Source organism: Silene latifolia, chromosome 6 (genome assembly GCF_048544455.1).
Source record: "Silene latifolia isolate original U9 population chromosome 6, ASM4854445v1, whole genome shotgun sequence".
Taxonomy (NCBI): Eukaryota; Viridiplantae; Streptophyta; class Magnoliopsida; order Caryophyllales; family Caryophyllaceae; genus Silene; species Silene latifolia.
This window is the reverse complement of record NC_133531.1, coordinates 37,085,721-37,104,286: the sequence shown is the minus strand read 5'-3', so window position 1 is coordinate 37,104,286 and position 18,566 is coordinate 37,085,721. Positions and strand designations below refer to the sequence as shown.

Below are 18,566 nucleotides of genomic sequence, written 5' to 3'. Positions count from 1 at the left end.
TAGAGAATGAAGACTAATCTGTTCTACTGCAAGTACTAATTTTTCAAATCTTCAATGTGATACGCTTTTAACACCACCTTTAAGCATGATCGACTGCGATTGAACCATTCATGGACTGTTGAGGGAAATAATGGAATACTATTGTCGGAGACAGATGATATAAGATGGGTTATGCAAAATCTCAGGGATTTCCTTTGCTCTGTTATTTATGCATTCAACTAAGATGATCAACTGTTTACACAAGTCCTCCAGTCTTCACCCATCTATCGATATTTCTTTGGCTCACAAGAATTCAAATCTTGATAAATGTCTACACATTATCATCAATCCAGCAGCAAGACAAGTGATGGAGTGAAATCCATTAACATTTAGGCATATCGGACGGAGGATCCAACATACACGACTCTGGTGTGTCTCCATTTTTGACGATGAAAGCCATCTCCATTCCCCATGTTGCATGCCGTTCCAAGTGACAATGCATGAACCAAACCCCTGTATAACCAAATAAATAAATACAGTACATGCTAAGTAATCTGTGCTCTCCATTTTATTTGGTATATATACGGAGTAACTTTTAAAGATAGAAGTGGTTTACCTGGATTATCAGCGCGGAATCTTATAGCTGTCCAACCCTTGTAGGGAACAACAATGGTGTTTTGTAATGGCGGATCAACCAGATTAAAGTTCAGAGGATCTGTATCCTTGTTAAAGATCCCTAATCCTAACCCGACAACGTAGAAACTGTAACCGTGAAGGTGCATTGGATGGTCTGCTCCGGAAACCAAACCAGTCGTCTGAAAAACTATCTCCACAGTCGAATTATAATCCAGAACTTTTACCCTTGTACCTCGTTCGGGTGTTTCAAAATCCAATGGTAATATCGTTGCCGAGTAATTGAACGTCAAGGGAGGGTTATTAGGGAAATTTGGTGTAAATTGACCGGTAATTGTATGATAATAAGCTTCTAATAAATCAATCCTCGGGGATACGAAGGACACATTATTGATACTAGTAGCGAGTTGGGTCTTATTGGGTCCGTGACAAGTATGATTCATCTCACACGGGAAAGTATTCATCGATAATGTGTAAAACAACCTTTTTGTAATGTCTAAGGGGACTCGGACAGGAAAATCCTTACTCGACAAACTCCTGAACAATTTGGTAAATCTCACTACTGCACCGGTATCATTAAACAAGGGGAAAATAGGCAATTTCATCGGAGAGTCAATCATAAGATGATTTCCACTATAATGAATGATTCCGGTGGTTGTGGTGTTATCAAATGATTGTTTAGGGGTGCGTTCATAGGCAGACGCAGCCATGTAGTATTGGGTAGGAGCTTGATTCGCATTCAAAAGTACGTCTATAGTTTGACCGGGAGATATAACAATGTAACTAGTTGTGAATGGCTTTGTGTAACTACCATCTGACCCAACAATTGTTAAATTATGGTTTGCTATTCCAAAGAACATGATTTGCTGCATCACTGAGTTGATTATGCGTAGTAGATATTGTTTACCTTGATCAACTTGTAATCTGAATGTGTCTACGCATTGTAAAAAAAAAAAAGAATTATGATATATTCTGAATGGTAAATTTCTCAAGAAGATCAACAAATAAAACGGATTAATAGGAATAAATTTCTGAATGGCTTTGTATCAGCCGTGTGATTGAAGGTTATGGGTTCAAATTCTTGTAGCCTTCAATAACTCAGAAAGTGGAATTTCAATGGTTTGGGGTAGCCTGTGTACTAACCACTCTTCAAGTCCAGTGGGTATTCGAGTGAGGGGGCATAATAGGAACAAATATAATAGTTAGACCTCAATAATTATCTTAAGACTTTGATTGAGATATTCATCTATCAAGGATGTTGAATGGTACATACTTCAAGGTTTTAAAAAAAAAACGTTCCTTGTAATCCCCCTTACTACTAAGAGAATAATACTCTTAGTAATTTTCCCGCCTAAATTGCATAATCCTCATATGGGCCTATTTATTTGGATATTAAATCACTGGGAATGGGAATGAAAATGGATAACATCCCACTAAATTGTAGTTAAACGTACATCCCACTATATTAGGATAATTTAGGGTATTATTATACAATCTCCATTGTTAAGCACTCAAATTATTATGCAATCATCTCCTTAATCTATGGATTACGCATGGCATAAAACTTGCCTAATTTATTATGTAATCATCTCCATAATTATCATCCATCAGTTACACACTAAAATTACACAAATCTGCTTCTTATGCAATTTTTACCATAATTATTTTTCACTAACTTAAACTTTGTATGTATTAAGTTAAAATATGAATAACAAAGTTAATTAAAATACATATTTGTGTTGATCTGATGATATCACGAGATTTATGCCTTTAGTGAATATAATAATATAATATTTATTTTCTAAATAAAGTTGACAAAGTAAGTCAAGACCTCATACGAACTATCTCATTCACTCTCAAAATTCATTAATTTATTCGGATTAAATGTGTTGACCTTCCTATTTTATTTATTTTGATATGAAATATTATCAATATGATCCCCAAAAAACTGAAAATGAGTTGAAACTAATACTCTAAATGCAAACACTTCTAACAATTACATCTAAAAATTACCGTGTTGTAGCACGGGGGATATACTAGTTTGCTTATGACGACCTTAAACGAGTTGAACGGAGAATAATTTTATTTTTTTACGGTAAAAGATAAATAATACTCAATCTTAATATTAATACTCCGTATAATTTAATATTTTCTCGATTTTACATAAGGGTTATATTTTTGCTACTGCAGTAAAATTTCAGCCGATTATGCCATTTGAACGATCGGATCCTCCGTCCACTCTTATGTCCTATCTTGTGTCTCAATATCTTAATCATCTAGCATCTCATCTTTTTATTATATATAAATATTTATTTTTAATGTTTAATTCTTATATATTATATGGAAAGATATTGAATATAAGATATATCACAAAAATGTGACAGAGAATTCCGATAAAATCATACCACGTTTTGAGCAGGGATACAAATCACCCGGTTGACCATTGATTAGGTAAGCATCAGAATTATTTGGGTCACCTCCACTTCCAATGAATGCATAGAAGAGTGTTTGTATATCAACATTCCACCATTCTCCTGCCATTCACGTAAATTTAATTTTATTCAACATCAAAATCAATTACTCCTTATATTAATCAGTAAAAGTTACTCCTTTTATTTCAACCATTTATTTATCTTTATTAAAATACTCTATTGTGGATTAGGACTGTCGAACAAAGGGAGTACAAACAATCAACGTTTAAACGTATGTTCAAAAATCGTTAATAAATCATGAAAGTTCTAATAAAATCCTTGTAATACTCCCTCCGTCGTCCTATTTATTTATATATTTACTTTTTTTTTTTAAATTCTTAATAATGGGTATTTTAATCAAAATGTAAATAAATGATTGAGACGAAGATACTATTGGACATGAATTGTTTTGACAAATAAATAAAAAATACCTAAGATAATGGGAATTTCTAAATGAGGCTTGGGAAAAGGATAAGCAGTTCGATGCTTAGGGTAGACCAAAATGGCACCATGAACAGTAGCTCGAGTCCAATTGCTATGAGCATGCCACCAAAGTGTTCCTTCTTCCTTCGAAAATATTACCTTTTGACTAAACTTGCCTCCCGGCGGTATCGGACATTGTGTTATATACTCCGGTCCATCTCCCCATGGATTTCTTGTCATTGCTATTCCATGCCTATTTATTCAGACAATCGGGTTACGTACCCAATGAAAAGATCGATTGAGAAACTATTTCATGTTCGTAATGACATGTAGTTGGACTTGACATAATTAATTACTCCCCCGTCTCTGTCTCGTTGAATAATTTACGTTTAACTTATTTTATGAAAATATAAACTATTGACTTGGACGGATGGAGTACGTTGCATGAATAAAGACAACATAACTAATAAGGATAAAAAAGGTATATATGCATGTATACCAATGGATGGTGACATTGTATTGGCCTTTGTTGAAAACATCGACGATAATTGTATCTCCTCTATGAACATGTAACGTTGGTCCCGGAAATTGCCCGTTTACCGTCAGGATGCTCTTTGTTTTACAAAGTCTCTTGAATGATGATTCTCTTACCTAATTCATCAAAAATAAATATCATAGAGAATTTTAGTGAGGTTTTTAAACTTTCATTCAATTTGAGCTTTTAAGTTAATCTGAAAAGTAAAATACCGTCATCTAATAGTATTGAAACTCGGTATTTCCCAATCACATGATAATAAAAGCTTGTTATATTATCGATCATTTTCAGTTCCAACTCAATTGATATAATTAATTTGAAAATCTAAAACTAATATATACACAAACCTCGAAACGATATCGAGCAACGGCTTGGCAGCAATAAAAGACATTAGAGAGCAAGATAAATAGTATGAGAACCTTTACTATGTAGGTAGTAGACCTCATTGTTGAAATTAAAGCTTATACTTTTATATTGTGTAGGATTAGTTGTGGTTTATGAAAAAATAACACTAATTGCTTAACCTCGAAAGAGTACATAATTTCAGCGTCTAACGGAGTACGTAATATATAGCATGAATGCATGCAAGCATGCATGCAAGTGGAATACGTACTGCAATTTAAACAAATTAAAAGATGAACGTCATCAATCAATTATTCATTGCATGCATGCATGGTACTATATCGTCAAGGAGCTACGTTGGAAAGCTACAGCTCAATAAGAAATGTGCCGCCCGGCTTAAATCTATTGAGTTATACGTAAATAATTGTCTAACAATCACTTTTAATTTTATTGTCTACCATCAGTGCCGGAGCCAAAATTCGAGGTTAACGGAGGCGGACAAGTAATGCTATAAAACAAACTCGGAAAAAAAACAAAAATTTTAAGTAAAACTTGCGAAATTTTCATTTACAACGGGGGCGAGCGCTCCTCCTAGCCTCCCCACCCCCCCTAAATCCATCACTATCTCCTATGCACACACCTCATATAATTTAAATTTGAGATTATATAGTTATATAGAAATAACAAAAGCCCAAAGTAATACTTTCTCCGTCCCCGATTATTTATTAACCTATTTTATTTTATCGTGTTTGATTCATTTGTTTACTCTTCTATATATAGATAGGTTTTTTTATGAGTAATTTGATCATCACATTCATTATGTCCATTTGTCATTCACTAACTACAACTACTACAAATATTTTCCTCCCCTTTCCTTGATCTCTGTACCAAAACAAAATATACAGAAATGATTAAAACGGAGGAAGTACCGTCTTTACACTCTTTAGGTACATACACTAGTACTTCGTACAGTTATATTTGAATTTTTTTTTACTCCATATGTTATAAAAAATGAGTTTGTATCACTAAGGTTGTGTTTGAATTGAGGGATTTGGAGGGAAAAGAAAGGAAGGGAGAGTATTGGATATAAAATCTCTTGTTTGAATAGCACATAAGAGTGGAGAAAAATGAAGGGGGAGAGATTTGGAGAGATTCATTTTCCCCCCTCTAAGGTGTTAAGCTATAGAGAAGAAGGGGAAAATGTATTGTTGTATTGATTAAGCAGTGAATGTATCACTTAAATACAATGCAAATGAGGGAATAGATAAAACCCTAATACAAATGGACTAATCTCATAAGACGGGCCTAATACGGCCTAATACCCTCCCTCAAACTGGAGCGTGGGGATCAAGAACGCCCAGTTTGCCGAGAAGAGAATGAAATTGCGCCGAACCAAGGGCTTTAGTAAAAATATCTGCTAACTGAGAATGAGTGTCCACATGAGAAGCAAGGACAAGTCCATATGTAATAGCGTCACGAATGTAGTGACAATCAACCTCAATGTGCTTCGTACGCTCGTGATATACGGGGTTATGAGCGATGTGAAGGGCAGATTGATTATCGCAAAACAGCCGCATGGGAAGTGGCACCGTAACACCAAGATGGGAAAGAAGACCAACAAGCCATTTCAACTCGCAAAGGATATTAGCCATGGAACAGTATTCGGCTTCAGAGGACGAAAGAGAAACGGTATGTTGCTTCTTTGTCTTCCACGAGACAGGTGAACCACCAAAGAAGACAATCCAACTCGAGACCGACCTACGCGTTAGAGGACAACTAGCGTAGTCGGAATCGCACCATCCAGTCACCGTGAAATCAGTACCTACGCGTAACAGAATCCCTTGACCCGGGTTGCCTTTTAAGTATCGAACAACCCGGAGGGCATCAGCCATATGATTTGCACGAGGGGACTGAAGGAATTGGGAAAGAGTGTGGACCACATAGGCAAGATCAGGTCGCGTAACTGCTAAATACACAAGGCGGCCGACCAATCGACGATACGGCTCAGGGTCGGAGAGGGGATCACTTTCATCAAGACCCAATCGATGGTGTTGCTCGAGAGGAGTAGCGACCGGTTTGGCACCAAGTAACCCAGTTTCGGTAACAATATCGAGAGTATACTTACGTTGAGTTAGAAAAATGCCTTCGGAATTACGAGCCACTTCGATTCCCAAAAAATATTTAAGCTTCCCCAAATCTTTCATATGGAAACATCGATGGAGATAGTCTTTAAAAGCAAGAATTGCAGCCGAGTCATTACCCGCAATAACCAAATCATCAACGTAAACTAAAACATGAATGCAAACCTGGTCTTTGGCCAAACTAAACAGAGAATAATCAGAATATGATTGAATGAAACCATAGTCACGAAGGGCCTGACCAAGCTTAGCGAACCAACATCGCGGCGCCTGACGTAACCCGTAAAGGGATTTACGCAATTGACAAACCTTGCCCTCGTGGCCTTTGCTAAAGCCGGGTGGTAAGCGCATATAAACTTCCTCGGATAAATCGCCATGTAAAAAAGCATTATGGACGTCCATCTGATGCAGCTCCCATTTTCGAACAGCTGCAACAGCAAGAAGAGTTCGTACAGTGATCATCTTTACCACAGGAGCAAAAGTTTCTCCATAATCAATCCCCTCTTTTTGATGATTCCCAAAAATGACAAGACGTGCTTTATATCGTTCAAGAGAGCCATCAGACTTATATTTTATTTTGTACATCCATCTACAACCAAGTGCTTTTTTATCCGCTGGTAAATCAACGAGCTCCCATGTTCCATTATTCTCGAGAGCCGTTATTTCCTCTTGCATTGCTTGACACCATTTTGGGTCAGAAATAGCAACACGAAAAGACGGAGGTTCAATTCCTTCCGTTATTGCTGCGAGGAAATGTCGATGTGGAACGGAAAATTTAGCACAATTAATATAATTAGATAAGGCATAAGGTGTACCTGAGGAGGAGGACGTGTTGGGAAATGTGTTCTCAACAATAGTGCGATCACATGATTTAAATATCATTATTAAATCTCATTTTAAGAATACATGTGAGATGTAATATTTTACAGTCAACTGGTCCACACATATCGGTAATGATTGGCTGACTAGAGTTTGACATTACTGTCGTGCGACGGTGATGATCAGTTGATCCCCTTAGGTCATACCTATAGGGAAATGCTCTTAATTGATTATTTAATTAATCGTATACCGATACGAGTTAATTAAATTGCTTAAAATTGACGGATGATTTTTGTGAGTATAATTTACGTATCTTATTGTAAATATGATTAAATGAGACACGGTTTAAGTAATCGAATTGTTTCATTACTTAGATGAAATTATTGTTTACAGAAACAATTGAAACGGAATGAATAAATTGTTATAAATACAGAATGTTGTAGTTTATAATTCGGGAACACTTTTGGTACAAGTAATTACAAATTACTAGTCGATTTTGTTAATGACATATTTTATGAGTATGTTGATTTTTAATGTGTTAAAAATACATCACAATTTCATAAGTCAAGTAACATGTCACACATGTTACAATTGACAAATGACAAAGATAAAGATAATATGGACTACCATTTTACATGGTAACCGAAAATATGAAGGGCATTAAGGGTTTGTGTTGTTTAATTTATTTTATTCTAAATAAAACACAATGATAACCCTAGAGTTGCATGCCTAGCCTCTTGTGAAGAGCAAAAGTGAAATGCATTGGGCATACTACCCAAGGCATTTTTTCGGCCAACCATAGGAGAAAAGAAAAGAGTTTTTCTTTTCAATTTATTCATTCATCTTTACACACAACATTTTTAGTAGTGTAAGAAAGATACTCTCTACAATATGTGATTTTTCTAGAGAAATAAAATCTCAAAAATACTCCCTCTTGACCGAGATTTTCAAGAGTAAAAATACAATTTATTTTGTGTCAATTTTATAGTAAAACTAATATTATTACTAGATCTAAATAATATTGGTTATTATGAGTTTCCTTAGGTATATGCTTTTGGGAGAGGTTCTAATTTGAACCTTGTTCATCCAATATTTGGAAGCTCAAGAACAAGTGAGTAGGTGAACTCACTTGTGCCCATAAATCCGAAAATCACAATGTAAGATGATGGTTTCTTCTTTATATTGTTTATTAGTTTGCATGCATAAGATCCACCATTTAATTTTATGACAAATTAAAATAAAACATATATGAATATGTTGAGTATATAGATCTCCTTTTCCTTCAATCGGTATCAAGAGCCTTGGTTGTTTGCATGCAAATCGGTTAAAAGTTTTTCCGAGTTATAAAGATTAACATATAAAACTTGTATAATTTGTGTTATTATGATATATCACAAAATTAATTTTTGCATGTTAAAGTTTCTGATCCTAAAATGTATTTAGGATATTTTGGTTAATTTATGGATTTTATTGTTCATTTTATATAATATTGGCATTAAAATGTGATTTTTATGATAAAAATGTCATTTTTGGACGAAAATTAGCTAAATTTCGAATTTTCCAGTGGTTTTTGGATATGTTTTCACATATATAATTTTTAGATGATCTGGAAATTTTCATAATTTTATGAGTTCTTATGCTCGAAAAATGGATTTTTCATGATAAAAATCGGATTTAGATGAAAAATAGGTTAATATGAGAAATATTTCGAATATGGTCATAAAAATTTAGTATGTTGTCACATGCAATTTTACAAAATGTGTGTAAAATAATAGGCTATAATGAAGTCTTCATGCATGATTTATGGAATTTTGATGAAAAATAGCATAAGTAGTGACTTAATTAGTGAATAATTGCTAAAACATACTTCATGACTAAGGAAAAACGTCACATGTTGCATTTTATTATGTTTTTCAGATCTAAAATTGAAAAGTTGACGAATATAATTTTTCTCATGTTTTTATGATTTTTATTGATAAATCCGATAAACCGCAACATTGTTTTTCCCGATAACTTTCGAAATTTTTTAACCTAAGTTTTTGAACATTATGAGTGTCATGGTATTTTTTCAGAATGTTCATGAATTTAAATTTCAAATTTCGAATTTATTTGAAATTTTTGTGATTTAATTGAAGTTTATAGCTTTTTATTATATTTTTGGGTCCATTAATGAACAATTTTAGAAATATGAGTTAATTATGGTCAAATAATTAGTGAAGACTAAATTTTGAGTCCTAAGAGGTTAGGGTAATTAACTTATACATAAATATGAATTTATGTAATTTTTGTGATTATAAAATGTTGAAATCACGCAAATCCGTAAAAACCGAGTAATATAAGATATTGGCTAATTAAAGGGGATTTAGCATAAAATTGGACATGATCATACATATTATAATGCTGCATTTTCTTTATGATTGTCATAATTTTAATTTATGTAATTTTTGAATTATGTAATTTTTTACTTAGTATGGCCTTAGTTTTTTAATTGGTATTTCCCGAAATGTATGGGAATATCGATTCGGTTGTAATTTTATTGTGATCTCGTATCACCGTTTTGTAATTTAATAGATTTATTTTATTTTTGTTACAAATGTATAATAGGAAATTATGTAATTTATTATGTAATTTTATTCATTTCGGAGTTCCCAAAGACGGATTTCTTCAAGATGGCGATACATAAAGACGGTGTTACCTCGAGATACGTGCCACAACCGAAGTTCAAGGGACCAATGGAGTTGGTTTCCGAATATGTAATAGTTAATTAGATTTTCTATTTTAGGAAGGCCATACTAGGATTTTATTTAATTTATGCTTTGCATTTTATTTATATGTTGCATGCATCGCTAAATCGCCATAACTAAAACATGCATCATCTTTTAATCGAGTATATCGACCGTGCCAATTATAATTATCGTAGTTCACCGCTTTAGTTCACTTAAAACGTGATAGATAATAAATTGACATGACCTCTCGCTAAAATAAACAATTGAGACTTAGCCTTACCAAATAGTAGAAACCATGAAAACCTATTTCGTGAGGGAGTGCACTCGGCCACACCGGGGTACAAACCTTGTTACGTATGGGAAGTGGGTGATAAATGTCTATCCACCGAATTCATGTTGATAAGGGATGTATCGGCCACACCGTGCCCAAGTTGATGTGGATTTGGATCATGGACACATTTATTCGAATGTCCATGATCCAAAATTTGGGTTGAACTCAACAAAAGTTTTTGATAAGGGATGTATCGGCCACACCGTGCCCTTGTCGGATGTGTTTTGGGCTAAAGATAAATGTTAATGTAATTTTATCGACCAAGAGTTCTAAAAGTAGAATCGATTAAAGAGTTAATCCACCGAGTTATATTGATAAGGGATGTATCGGCCACACCGTGCCCAAGTTAATATGAATTTGGATCTTGGAATCATTTATCATAGTTGGGTAGAGGTCACTATGTAAATGCTATACTTGTTTACAAGTATTAATATAACGATGAATGTTTTGTTTTCATTATTCCGTTATCATATTGTGCTATTTATTTACCACAATTCATATACGATATCATTTCGATTTTTGACACAAATCTCCATTTAAAACATCGTAACTAAAGACAAATATGAATTTGCTTCTAAAACCTCAAATGAACCATTGCTAAGGATCTCTTGTAAAGAGTATAGATTAAAGTTATTCATTATCAAACAGGTTTTTGATTCTTGACTAACACATCTACTTACAATGAATTGTTTCTAATTTTGGTAACTAGATTTGTTGGAAATCAAAATTGACCAAAATAACGCAACCACTTCAATGAAAGTTTTAAGACTAAAACGAACAAATGAAGAGTGATCTTCATGAATTCAATTTTGCTTCTCAAAGCAAAGACTCATTGAAATAAGTGTGAGCATTCTCTTAAACCGTTAAGATGAGGACGAGGTTCAAGAAGTAAAGATTATAATGGAATGGATACAAGGTAATGTTAAAAGTAAAGTTGTTGAGAATAGCGATACTAAACCTATCAATCCCGACCGATAAAGTTTCCATTGTCTTAAATGTTGGACACAAGAAAGGAAACTACCCCAAATTATTGAAGAATCAACAAGTTAGTTGTGGGACATCTAATGGGACCTTCTTCTTTAAATGTTTATTTGATTAAACATAAATTTTGCTAGTACCACTTCGTCAATATTAGAAACCAGTGGAGGTTTTCATCATTGTATTCGACACATAAGATGATTAGAATATGACGACTAGCAACAGTGAAGTCGAGAGATAGAGTCATTGTGTACTAAATCTAGTTTTTGGGTTTGGAGTTGTACTTAATTGTGACTATTAAGTACATAAACTCTAAATAAGAATACAAACTTGTTAAGATACAAAAGAGGTTTCACTTTTGTGACCCTATACACCACGATTTGATGTATGGCTAGCCCATTATCAAGGTGATTATATTCTAAACCAAACTAGAATGATATATCATGAAGATGATGCAAGACTCAAATTGGTAACCCAAGATTAAACCTTGAATTTTGGAATGATGAACGCAAAGAGTTATCGAGTACTCTTGAAACCATTAGATTGTTAATGGTATATGCGTATCTTGTATTCAAAGCAAGATATCTCGTGCTTTTTGGTTGAAAAGGAGATCGAGGTTTTAAATCATTGATCCAAAATAGGTTAATCATTTTCTTTTACCAACGATTTAAGTTGACGCTAATGTGTTCACTTAATAAGGTAAATAGAAAAATCTTTGAAGAAGTTTAAAGAGTTCAAGGAATCACGATTTAGTCGTGATGGGATTATCAAAGTGAAGACTTTGATATAAGACAAAGGAAATGTGATATAGTATCACAAGTTAATCTCTCTTAGCACGGATTATGGAATAATGTGTGGTTGGATAAGAAATCAAACGCTATTTGATATGGTTTGGACTTCAATCAAGTTACTTTGAGTTACTTGATCCTTTTGGGGATTTTATCATTTTTGTCTAAATTATTTTTCCACTAAATCGAATCATATGAGATATGAAATGGTAAGGGTACCATGTTTGTAAGTTTTCACAAGAAACAAATGCTCATTTTTCGAGTACGACGGGTTTGCGGCTCGTGAAACTGTCTTTCTAAAATACAAGTTTATTTTAGAAGACAGAGTGGGAGAAATTATTCAAGAGCCACAAAGAATGCCACAGAGAATGTTATGTCGCAAGAAACTGGTCTTTCTTGGCTACATGAGACGTTTTGTGTAAGACATTGTTTCTTCAAAACCTAGGAGGTTAAATTCGTCACTTGTTAAAGATGATGAATTCATGCTACTTTTAAGAAAGTAAAGAGCTTATATCTTACAAAAGAAATCGTTTGATTCAAGTTGATTACTTCTAGAAAGTAATGAACATATGACTTACATAAGAGTGTTTAAGTCACAACTCAATACAAGGCTTAGAGCCATGAAAATCCGAAATAAAAAGGCTTGATTAGTGACAAAGGGTTTTGCACTAATAAAGAGAGATTTCAAAGCAAGATTGGTGGCAAAGTGTTTTGCACTAATTGAAATGCTTAAGTCTATTTGGATCTTCTTAGGGATTGTGTTTCATTATGAGGATACGCATACAACATGTGAATCTAAAACCCACTTCTTCAAAAGAAGGAATGTATTCAATACATGTCATGAGTTTTATAGATTCTTGCAATCCTAAGATAATGTGCAACTTAAGAGATGGTCTTAAGTAGGACATCAATGAGTTGGAATCAATGTTTTGATCATGTTATAAAACTTTTCTCGATAAGTCGAGAAGTTGTGTTTATACATGGAGTTTAGTGGGAGTTACGGAAATTTTATTTAGACCGATATGTGGATGACATATTGATCATTGAGAATGATTTAAGACTTTTGGAGTAATATAATACATCTTTAATATCCAGATTTATGAAGATAAATCTACATGATATTAGCGTCAATAACAAGTCTTATGTTGATAAGATTCATGACTAGTTCAATTAAATTGAACATATTTGATTGATTCCATTTGCTTCCGCTGCCGGATCAATTAAATGAGTAATGATGTATAACACTTCATATACCTTGAGTATGATGAATTGTTTTCAAAATCGAATTTAAGTAATCTTTACCAAGTAAGCCATAAAGATTACCCTTAAGTGCTTGCAGAAGCATTAAGGCTATGATGCAAAGTGTTTATGATGCAATTTTGTGTAAGGGTGTTACACAAGTGACAATTGACAATTGAGATTGCGCATGGTTTCCGACAAAACCATAATCAAAACACAATTAGGATGGTTAAGATACCATTGTGGCAATGTTAATTAAGAAGTAGATTTTCTAGAATCGTTCTAGGCAATAAAGAACAATGAGAGATATTTATAACGCAAATTGAGTACACTTGCAATCATGAGATGTGCAAGAAGGATGAGTCCCGCACACTGTGAAAACAGTGGGAGCTATTCTAAGGCTAGAGGGCCTATGTCTTGATTGGATCTCGACACGTACTCAAAAAGTTTTGTAATGCAAATGTATACATTACAAAGGAAAACGAGTATGTAGTAAGGTTGAGTTAGGTACAAGAAGTTGATAAACCCTACTAACCAAAGCCTTTTCATAGGCTTAACATGATGAGTCATGTCATTTCAATTGGATTGAGATTAATAACTACATAAAAGATCAAATTAGATTATAGAATATGAAATAGTAATCAGGTATTGACTATTAATATGTGATAATCACATTTGTCGTTCGAGTTTTTAAGCTGAAAAACTCCTTTTATACTTTGTTACATCCAAACGGGTTGTATGACGATATTGAACCCCGTTAAAGTGAACCCGGATTAACATAGTATTCGCCCATAGTCACTTGTATGAGGTGACATCTCGAAGTGACTAGAGTGTGATGCGATTGATGGCAAGTTCAGTGCCATACAGTCATGTGAGATGACTAGTCGATCACATAGGCGATCGTTAGGAACACTTTGTCGGGCAAAGGACCGCTTATAAAGTTCTGGCAAATTTATATAGCCTGGTCGTGGCGGGAGCTACTATAGTATTCTAATGAGTCGATTCTTTTGACTAAAGACTGTTCGCCTAAGATGGCACAGTTTCAGATTAACTTTGATTTATGTTACTACGACCTTCGTAAATGGGGTCAAATGGGCATATTTTGGGTTATGATGGTTGTGGCTAGTCGAAGGGAATAAGTGCGATAGGAATTGTCCACCCCCTTGTCAGGGTTAAAACAATATCTCAGGGCCACTCGAGGAGTAATGAACTGGAAATGCGTGGCCACGCTCGGAAGGTTTCTATGGTAGAAAATTCCGGTCAATCAGTTATTCTCCAGATCGAGGAAACCACTCTCGATATGATCACTTGCAAGTACCCCGAAAGACACCTTGCATTGAGTGGGAGATAGTAATAGGACAAGAGAATTGGTGACGCACACTTGTCGAGGACAAGTGGGAGATTGTTGGAATATGTGTCCTCAACAATAGTGCGATCACATGATTTAAATATCACTATTAAATCTCATTTTAAGAATACATGTGGGATGTAATATTTTACAGTCAACTGGTCCACACATATCGGTAATGATTGGCTGACTAGAGTTTGACATTACTCTCGTGCGACGGTGGTGATCAGTTGATCCCCTTAGGTCATACCTATAGGGAAATACTCTTAATTGATTATTTAATTAATCGTATACCGATACGAGTTAATTAAATTGCTTAAAATTGACGGATGATTTTTGTGAGTATAATTTACGTATCTTATTGTAAATATGATTAAATGAGACACGGTCTAAGTAATCGAATTGTTTCATTACTTAGATGAAATTATTGTTTACAGAAACAATTGAAACGGAATGAATAAATTGTTATAAATACAGAATGTTGTAGTTTATAATTCGGGAACACTTTTGGTACAAGTAATTACAAATTACTAGTCGATTTTGTTAATGACATATTTTATGAGTATGTTGATTTTTAATGTGTTAAAAATACATCACAATTTCATAAGTCAAGTAACATGTCACACATGTTACAATTAACAAATGACAAAGATAATATGGACTACCATTTTACATGGTAACCGAAAATATGAAGGGCATTAAGGGTTTGTGTTGTTTAATTTATTTTATTCTAAATAAAACACAATGATAACCCTAGAGTTGCATGCCTAGCCTCTTGTGAAGAGCAAAAGTGAAATGCATTGGGCATACTACCCAAGGCATTTTTTCGGCCAACCATAGGAGAAAAGAAAAGAGTTTTTCTTTTCAATTTATTCATTCATCCTTACACACAACATTTTTAGTAGTGTAAGAAAGATACTCTCTACAATATGTGATTTTTCTAGAGAAATAAAATCTCAAAAATACTCCCTCTTGACCGAGATTTTCAAGAGTAAAAATACAATTTATTTTGTGTCAATTTTATAGTAAAACTAATATTATTACTAGATCTAAATAATATTGGTTATTATGAGTTTCCTTGGGTATATGCTTTTGGGAGAGGTTCTAATTTGAACCTTGTTCATCCAATATTTGGAAGCTCAAGAACAAGTGAGTAGGTGAACTCACTTGTGTCCATAAATCCGAAAATCACAATGTAAGATGATGGTTTCTTCTTTATATTGTTTATTAGTTTGCATGCATAAGATCCACCATTTAATTTTATGACAAATTAAAATAAAACATATATGAATATGTTGAGTATATAGATCTCCTTTTCCTTCAGGACGGAGAGGACGATGAACTGTCAGGCGAAGACGGTGGTGTGGTGGAGTCAGCTGCGGTGCCCGTGAGAAAACCACAAAGCCGAGTCGAAGGAATTTTAATGCGATGTCCACGGCCAAGAGCAGTAGTGTCGGTACCCGCGGCAGATGAAGAAGAAGCAGTAGGGTCTAATTCGTGAGCCGAAGGTTGTTCATTAGTGACCGTGGTAGCTGATTGTTCAATCTCATCAGTGGCATTTGATGTCGCGGCCTCAAGTGTGTCACTGGTAGGGTCAGTATCCGTGACCACGACAGGCGAGACAGGGGTGGGTGAGGGATTATCGTCACAAATTGGTATATCAAGAGGTTGGTCGCTTTTGTCTAATGCAGGAACTTCTCGAATAGCATGAGGAAAAGTATTCTCATAGAAATAAACGTCACGAGAAACCGAAATTTTACGCGTTTCAAGATCAAAAACCTTCCAACCCTTATTATTATATGGGTAGCCAACAAAAATACACTTCCGGCTACGTTTAGCAAATTTGTCGCCTTTAGTGTTTTGATTGTGGACAAAGCATAGACAGCCAAAAATTCGGATATTCTCATAAGATGGAGGCTTGTTAAACAGATGCTCATACGGAGTTTTATTTTGGAGGAGCGGTGACGGAGTGCGATTAATTAAGTAAGAAGCAGTCAAAATACACTCACCCCAAAAAGAGACTGGCAAATGAGCTTGAAATAGGAGTGCGCGAGCAACATTCAATATGTGACGATGTTTCCGCTCCACACGCCCATTTTGTTGAGGGGTACCTACACAAGAGGTCTGAAACAGAATGCCATTTGTGCTAAAATAATCGGCCATCACATTGAATTCAGTGCCATTATCAGAACGTACCAACTTGACAGTTTTAGAAAACTGTGTATGGACCATAGCCAAAAAATTCTTAAAAGTTGCAGTGACTTCCGTTTTATCAAACAAAAGGTAAACCCACACAGCTCCGGAATAATCATCGACAATAGTCAAAAAATACTTTGCCCCACAGGAGGACGGAGTTCTATAAGGACCCCATAAATCACAATGAATTAATGTAAAAATATCCGACGCTTTATTATCACTTAAATGAAAATGATGACGACTTTGTTTGGCTTCATGACAAACATCACATGGAAATTCGACTACATTAAAACGGCTAACTTGAGGAAGTAGATGCACCACTTTATTTGAGGGATGACCCAAGCGCTTGTGCCATAGCGGAAAAGAATCCGCAGCAGTAACGGCATGAACAACAGCTGGCCGACCCACCACACGTAAAAAATACAATCTGTCTCGCAATTCACCGGCTCCAATCCTCGTCCTCAATGAAGGGTCCTGAATATAGCATGAATTATGAGTGAAATTCAAGACATAATTTGTAGCTGCAGCTAATTGTGAGACAGATAAAAGATTGCACGTAAGGCTAGGAACATAATAGACATGAGTAAGAATTAACGATTCCGAAAAATACACGGTCCCTGCAATTGTGGCCGAAACCTGACTACCATTGGGAAGGGTAATAGGGCAGGCCGAAATAGTGTAAGTGTTGGTAAGCCATGTAATATCGCCTGTAACGTGGTGAGAGGCCCCCGAATCAATTATCCAAGTGGAATAAAACATACCAGAAAGGCGATCCTGTGAGCTCGACGAAGGACCCGCGACAGCAACATTTACGCGAGCCGAGGTCGATGCAGAGGACCCCGTGTTACTTCGTGCATGAGCACGCACCTGTTCCACAGTCCGAGGGCGGTCTCCCCACCAGTCGGGGAATTTTTGTGCCTTTATAAAACAACTGGTAACATCATGCCCAGGACCGGTACAAAAACCACAAGTGAGTTTGCGACGCTCTTGTCGCTCAAGATCACGAAGGACCCGCCAATCAGTAGGAGCGGCTGTCGATGGTGAACGGACAGAAAATGCAGCCAAATCAGAGGGTTCATCGAGAGTAGCAGTCCCACCTTGTAATCGCTCTTCTTATAAAGTTAATTGAAAAGCGCGATTGAGAGTGGGAAGGGTTTCGAGCGACAATAATTGAGAACGAAGGGTGCTATAGATGGAACGGTCAAGACCCATCAAGAACTTGTGGAGTCGCTCAGTGTCCTGTCGTGCAAGAGCGTCTTTTGCAATGCCACAAGTACATCGTCCACATTTACAAGCGAAAGAGGGTTCGTGATTTGCTAGGGCATCCCATAAATCCTTTAAATTACCAAAATAGGTGGTCACGGACATACCTTTCGCTTGCTTGCAGTCATGGAGATCGGATTTGAGAGCCTGAATTTTGGAACCGTCGACAGTGGAGAATCGCTCGGCTAGATCGTCCCAGAGAGACTGAGCATCTTCGAAATATGAAATGCCGTGCTTGATCGAGGGATTGATGGTGCGCATAATCCACTGGACAACGGTGCAATGGATAACCTCCCATTGCCCGAGGAGAGTCTTGTCTGTCGGCTTATCAACGGAGCCGTCACAAAAACCAAATTT

The 18,566-nt window shown here is 35.5% G+C and overlaps 1 protein-coding gene across 1 annotated transcript; it reads right to left on the bottom strand.

The window, feature by feature from the left end:
* Nucleotides 1-160: 160 nt before the first annotated feature.
* On the bottom strand, nt 161-4,487 carry LOC141587986 (laccase-14-like). Its single transcript, XM_074409446.1, has 6 exons — nt 4,389-4,487; nt 4,006-4,157; nt 3,515-3,759; nt 3,018-3,146; nt 596-1,546; nt 161-492 (listed from the first exon to the last, which is right to left on the bottom strand). The coding sequence occupies exons 1-6, from the start codon at nt 4,485-4,487 to the stop codon at nt 362-364; spliced, it is 1,707 nt and encodes a 568-aa protein (XP_074265547.1). The 3' UTR covers nt 161-361.
* Between the last annotated feature and the right edge of the window lie 14,079 nt (nt 4,488-18,566).

What these genes read in the sequence shown, in the direction of transcription:
- LOC141587986 (XM_074409446.1), bottom strand. Translation starts at nt 4,487, where the DNA reads ATGAGGTCTACTACCTACATAGTAAAGGTTCTCATACTATTTATCTTG. An exon ending in TACAATGTCACCATCCATTG is followed by an intron (nt 3,760 to 4,005) that starts GTATACATGCAT and finishes CTGAATAAATAG; the next exon opens with GCATGGAATAGCAATGACAA. An exon ending in AGAAATTCCCATTATCTTAG is followed by an intron (nt 3,147 to 3,514) that starts GTATTTTTTATT and finishes CGTGAATGGCAG; the next exon opens with GAGAATGGTGGAATGTTGAT.